The 6648-nt window shown below is 36.2% G+C and overlaps 1 protein-coding gene across 1 annotated transcript; it reads right to left on the bottom strand.

The window, feature by feature from the left end:
- Positions 1-1544: 1544 nt before the first annotated feature.
- Positions 1545-6586, bottom strand: LOC21401221 (glutamate receptor 3.5). Its single transcript, XM_024174193.1, has 7 exons — positions 6356-6586; positions 5431-5824; positions 3542-4881; positions 3075-3352; positions 2774-2805; positions 2233-2642; positions 1545-2152 (listed from the first exon to the last, which is right to left on the bottom strand). Exons 2-7 carry the CDS (start codon positions 5789-5791, stop codon positions 1688-1690), a joined length of 2886 nt encoding a protein of 961 aa, XP_024029961.1. The 5' UTR covers positions 5792-5824; positions 6356-6586; the 3' UTR covers positions 1545-1687.
- Between the last annotated feature and the right edge of the window lie 62 nt (positions 6587-6648).

Genomic DNA, 6648 nt, shown 5'->3' with positions numbered 1-6648 from the left:
TCATTCATCTGCTTTATATGCACAATTCAATTTGGCCATTGAAGAGTTAAAGGCAAGATAACAAAGAGCACAACAATATGGAAATTGAAAAAGGTATTAATCTATTCAAAGTTTTGTAAGCAGGTCTTCATTTTTTTATTTATTTTAAATAGTTTTGAGCATTTGGGTAATGATTCTTTCTTTTATATATATATATATATACACACACACACACACACACACACTCACACATTTGTTTATTTGTTTTATACCATTGTCATCTTCATATATTTATTAGAAAAAAAGAATCTTGATACATACATAGCATTTAAGCTTTTATTTGCTTGCGTTTTTCTTTATATATTTTTTTCCCCCTTGCTGTGCCGTTGAACGGCTTTAAATCTTTTGTTTTTTTAATGCGCTCAATTTGGAACGAAATGGACAAGCAAGAACGATAGTTCATGAAAGATTGAATTTAAAATGTATATGAATATATTTAACTCAAAGTAAGGAACGTATAAAAAGTAGAAGTATTATTAAAAATATATATATGTTAGCAACTTAAGTTAAAAAAAAAAAAAGAAAAAAAAAAGAAGAAAGTTCAGCCGATGGAATAGTAAGGGATGTTCAGAGAAATTTTATTATTATATTTTAGGAATAAAAATAATAATTTAAAGTTAAGTCATTTAAATAAAGAAATTGGGTAGAATAATAAGTGTTTTTGACTCAATAATCAATACAAATACCTATTAGAAAATAAAAAAATAAAAATAAAAAACTGACATAGACAAAATATTTAAATAGTATAATTGTATTGGACGGGTGTACTACATAAATAATATGATGTGGTATACCTAGTATACTGAATAATTCCTCCTTAAACACATAGGACGTAAATAAAATATCTTACACAAGAAAATGTTGCACTTGCACTCAAATGAAAAAGGATTATGAAAACACCCGGGGTTAGCATCTTAGATTAAAATAATTAGTTCAACAAAATACGAGTACAATAATAAACCTTCAACAGTCCCATAATTTATAAAGCCTTTCAACTTCAAATGATTATGATAATATTCCACGTCGCCAACGTTGCACGCATTTTCCATGGAAGAGAACATTAACTAATAAAAAAAGAGATATAAATATTATTTATTTACTGTTCTTTACCTTAATAATTGAAGAGAATACGTGGAACAAGGTGAGGCCAAAAAAAAAAAAAAAAAAAAAAATTGAAGACACTAGATTAATTAAATGATTATGAGGTAAGACAGAAAGTGATCTCATCTGCATTCTTGTTATGTATGTTGGTGAAGCTAGCTCAATTGCGGTTGATTCTAAATAACTTTCTGAGCAGCCAAACACAACTTTATATAGCAGGATAATTTATCTCTCTGTGTCGTTATCAAAAAGGTTAAGTGTAAGTCATAAAAGTTGAAAGAGAAAGGGCAAGTTTAGAAAATTTTCATTCATATTTTGGAAGATATTTGTGAATTGAAACACATTGAAAAGACATCTATCTACATTTGAGAAACTATAGGAAAGAGTTGTACAAAATGGTCTTAAACTGTGATGTCAGGACTCTCTTTCTTTCAAAAAATAAAGTGTGAACAATTTTTATTCTATCTTCCTAATTGTATCAAGAGAATCATAAATATATATATATATATATATATGAGTATAGTATGTTTTGTGAGGAAAATATTCTTCAATGAACAGTATTAGGCTGCACATCAGAGCTTGGGCTAGCCTGTTGTTTGGTGTCACTGTGTTTTTTCTTAAGCTTCTGTTTAATCTCTGCTTCCTTTTTATCTACAAAATTTTTGAAGTCCTTGAAACTGGTTGAACGAATGGTTCGTCGAGAACTGGCATTGACAGGTTCAATCTCCTCGATATCATCTTCCCGATCACCGTCAGGGACAAACTTTTGGAATTGACAGCAGATTCTACAGAAGAATATGGTAAGAGCAATGAAGCACGCAATGCCTGATATAAGGAACAAGCCCCAGAAGCTGGTGAGAGACAGTCGGTTCGCGTCCTCGTCATTGATCTGCATGGAGCATTCTTGAGTGGGAAGCCATTTGTTGCGAAGCTTCTGGAGATCGCCGTTCTCGGAGAGTTGTAGAATGGCAGTTGACAGGTCAACTGCCAGAGGTGAGTCCCTTTGGAACGCCTGCAACAATGTTAACTGAATGAGATAACATTTAACCATATTGTATGTGTCCTGTTAACTAGAACTAATACATTACTCACAAATCCCCATCCGTTTTTCGTAAACTCCTGTCCCACAGTCCGGTATTGACAATTAGTGCTTGACATGAATAGCTCAATGTAAGGAAGCTCGTCGACAATGGCAGCTACTCCACCGGCTTTTGGTCCAAGCCTAAGGGCTTCACCATAAGCTTCCTGGTTTTTTAACTTAACAAGCCTAGATTCAGCAATGTTGAGCTCATTAACCACATATTTCCATGCAAATGACCCTTCTTGAATTCCAATAGGATCATTGCTTGATATCAAGCTGTCTATCCCTTCAATTCGAGATGTCAGCTGTTGCACTGTGAGGATCGATGTCAAACTAGCTGTATAACTTGAGTTGATAATTAACACCACAAATAGCCATATAATCAGCACAAAACGTCCCAGGGTGCTGACAGTGTTCTCTCCTGCACCATGTTCAAGCAGAAAATAAGTTTAGTTCAATATGTTCAAGGGATTGGTTTTTTTTTTTTTTTTTTTTTTTTTTTTTGCCTTCAGGGGCTAATAATTTCATGAAGATTCAGCATGAAGTACTTACTGTGTGAGAAAAACATCGTTGAGAAGCTGAACCTGAGAGGTAAAATAAAAAAAAAGTCAGTATCAGTACTCAACTACTTGTGGCATGATGCAATGTCAAGCAAAAGGCTAGATAGAAATAATCATCCAAGTCTAACTACATATTTCAAAATACTTGTGACTAAAAGTTGTACATTCATATTCTTAAAAGTTGAGAATTCATGATATGATCTTTCAAGCGTGCAAGATAGTATCTTACTCAGATCAATGTTATTGGTGGTTTTCAAATGAACAAATGTAGGCATAAGATGGCATATACTAACCAAAAAATAGTTATGAGTTGTTTCCTTGGCGAACCACGAAACTCATGGTTCATCCTGTGCTCAAGAATCCAAACAACAGCCCCCACAAAAAGGAAGAAGCCGGCAGTAACAAACCACATAGACAGAGTAAATGGCTTGAGGAAAGCCCAAGGATATGACTTTTCCACTTTGACAGGAGCAACTACGACAAGTCCTGATTCCGTGTAAGGCTGTGTAAAATCAACGATCTTTGTCCTATTTGTAGTAATTGTAATGTCTCCAACGGCTGCATCATATTTCTGAAAAAGGAGGAAATTCTATCAAGTTAGATGGCAGAGTTCAAACATCATAAGTATTGTGTGTTATGTATGAATACGTGTGGATGTTTGTGCTAAAGTAGTTATCAGACTTTACTCCTTATACCAATAATGTTCCTAAATTGGATCACTGCAAGTTAAAAAGTAATACTTTGAAGCCAAAATACTTACATTTTCTGCAACCTGGTACACAATCTCATTGAACTCCGGATTTCTCTTACCATCTCCAAATAGCACATATGTCCTTGGCACAGGATAAGGCAATAATTTTATGGCAGCTTCAAAAACGTCGATACAAAATCCTTTCACTCCTGGAGGGTCCTTGTCTTTAACCACAAAGGCTTTGTAACTTACTCGGTTGGGCACTGCAATTCGTAGTGGCTTGCCATTGTTGGGAAACACCCATCCCCGAGGCGTATTTATGGTTTCACCTGGCCAAATAATGCTGTAAAGTTGTTGATTACTAGCGGAAGTATTCGGGGGCTTTGTATATACGATCTCTGGAGCGACAATCGACAGACCAGAATGGTTTGTCCAATAACCAACTCTTCGGGAACCGGTTCCACCAATATTTAGAACATCATATGCTGGATTAACTAAATTCTTATCATAATCAAACTGAATCCTCCCACTCAGACCGGTGAAGTTCATCCCAAGGATTGTTCGTAGATATTGCGGGCCTCCATTGAAAATATGTAATGATGCTAAGTTCAGTGCGCTTCTGTTCGTGTCACGCAATTTTGGGTCAATAGAGAATGATAGGTTCCCACCTTCATTGAGGAAAACATCAAGAGCACGGGCTGCTAACCAAATCGAATCATAGGCATAAAGCGCATAAGAATTGAAGCTCGCACTCGAGTCATTTTGTAGTTTTTCCCACCTAGATGTAAACTGCTTTTTAAGATCAGAATCTGGAGTGTGATGGCGAAGAGCAACGACCCCTTGTAGAAGATTCATTGTGTCGGGATCAGGCGCTTGGAATGAGTCAAGAAACGTAGGAAGCCAGTCTGTTGCAATCCAGACATAGGAACTGCCCATCATCCCAAGAGACTTTGCAACAGAAAAGATTGTCAAGCCAGTGTCAGGATTAACATGCACAACATACACCCGAGATTCCATGAGGTTTACACCGACCAATAAGTCGTTGATTTCAGCGTTTGAGGCTTTGGGGGTGAAGGCGGCCTTGTAAGAGATCTTCGCACGCTTCTTCGCCAAGGCATCACCCAACACCGAAATCCCATTTCTGCCATTATCGTCATCGACAAAGATGGCAATTACTTCTCTCCATCCATAATGCTCTACCAGATCAGCAATCGCATACATCTGAAAATAGTCGCTCTGTGTAGTACGAACAAAATACGGGTACTGCAGTGCAGAGAGAGTAGGATCTGTTGATCCAAACGATATAAGAGGTACTTGGAGTTCATTCACAACATGGGAAATGACGTGAGATATTCCCGACGACTGTGGGCCGATTGCAGCAACCACGTCCTTTTCAATCAGCTGCAAAGCTGCATTGTTAAACACACCGTCGTTAAAGATATACCATTAGTCCACATCCAATATTTACTCATCATGAGCTCAAATTTTAAATCAGATGCAATATTTCAAGAGATTCAGAAGGCAATTAAACAGGACTTCGGTGCTGCTGACCATCTGGAATAAAAGTCCTAACTAACAGACTCTTTGAATAGGATAAACTTCAAACTGTATTCCTTTTTTCTTTTATAAATAACTAAAAATAAAAAAATAAATTGTAAACTCCTTTGCTGCAGGACACCATAATATCAAGCAACTTAGAGAAATACTGGTTGAAAGCATTGCATGGAAATGCTTTTAGTGTGAGAACTACAGTGCTCAAGGGGAAGGAATCATTAAAACCAAATCATTAAGAGAACATAAAGAAAATATGATTTAAATATCAACTCCCTTTCAGTGCATAAAACGTCCTATAGGACCCTTTGAAGCATTAAAAGAAAAGATGTAACTAAATTCCAAATTCTACAACAAAACAAGCTAGACAATGGACAAAAATTATTTAGAAGAGTTTAGGGAGTTACACTCAACGGTTCCCATAAACGCGCTGCAATTGGTGTCGTGAAAAATAACATTCAATTTTGTGCCCTTAAGGATGCTGGAATCCTTATTGACATCGTCGACAGCCGCCAAAATCGCCGGTTTTGCCGACCGTCCGATGGCCGAATTGTAGGTGAAAAGAGCTCCAATGTTCACAACTCTAGGTCTTGAAGAAGAAACTGTGGCATTTCCAGTCCTTCCTATGGGAGTTGGAGTAGAAACTGTGGCATTCTTAGCCTGTCCCACCACTTGTATAGGTGCCCACAAGCAGAAAATCAACAAAAGCAGTGTTCTTGACGTGAAAACGTGACCAAAACCAGGCCTGGGAATCAACAAAATCTTCATGTCTAGAACAGCTTCCGTTGAAACCTTTTGATTCTAGACACAAAATATAAAATCAACAGAGTCAGAATAAGGAACAAAAAACCATCTTGTAGCGCTTAAATGGGTCCTGAAATTCACAGAACCAAGTTCAAATGCAAAAATTGAGCTCAAAAACAGAGATTCAACAGCAAATCGCCAAACCCAGAAAGAAAAACAGAAAAAGAAGAAAACCCAATTGAAAGAGCTCAAAATCAAACCCAGGCTATATAATAGCGCCATGGATAAGTACTAGAACTCTGATGATACCCACATGGGAACCAGAAAAATCCATTTTTTTCAAAGAGGGTATCTTCAAAAATAAGGCCATTACATTAAATTATTTTTATTTGGTCGTACTATCCATTTCCATCTCAAGAAACTGGAAAAATGTATTAAACAAATGTTATTTGGATATAAAAATGGAAAGCCACAAAACCCACATACACAGACAAAGCAAAAGAATAACAATTTTAAAAAGAGATCTCATAGGTAGAATAACTAGTTTGGTTTTAGGTGGCGGATTTGATACATATTAAGGAAGATTACCTCAAGGGACAAACTTGGATAAAAGGCTTTTCTTTGCTTTGAAACAGTTAAGTCGGCATGTTTATGGAGAGTTATATGTGCGAAGACACACAATATCTTTCTTTCTTCACAGTATCACCAAAAGACCAAAAAATAAATAAAATGAAGAAGATCAAGGTTTTAGAACAGTGTTTGAGAGCTTAAGGAAAGGATATATTCTCTTCCTTTCAGTTGTCCAACAACTGGCCAAGCTTTTCAGTTATTAGTAGGTGTATAAAGTTACTAACCCAAACTCTTATATATATATATATATA

Source organism: Morus notabilis, unplaced genomic scaffold (assembly GCF_000414095.1).
Source record: "Morus notabilis unplaced genomic scaffold, ASM41409v2 Scaffold199, whole genome shotgun sequence".
Classification (NCBI taxonomy): domain Eukaryota; kingdom Viridiplantae; phylum Streptophyta; class Magnoliopsida; order Rosales; family Moraceae; genus Morus; species Morus notabilis.
The sequence above is the reverse complement of the archived record's forward strand: the minus strand, read 5'-3'. Positions and strand labels throughout refer to the sequence as shown.

Coding starts and splice junctions, on each gene's coding strand:
- LOC21401221 (XM_024174193.1), bottom strand. CDS start 5,791: ATGAAGATTTTGTTGATTCCCAGGCCTGGTTTTGGTCACGTTTTCACG. Junction 2,806..3,074: donor CAACTCATAACTATTTTTTG/GTTAGTATATGC, acceptor TTTACCTCTCAG/GTTCAGCTTCTCAACGATGT. Junction 2,643..2,773: donor AACGATGTTTTTCTCACACA/GTAAGTACTTCA, acceptor AACATGGTGCAG/GAGAGAACACTGTCAGCACC.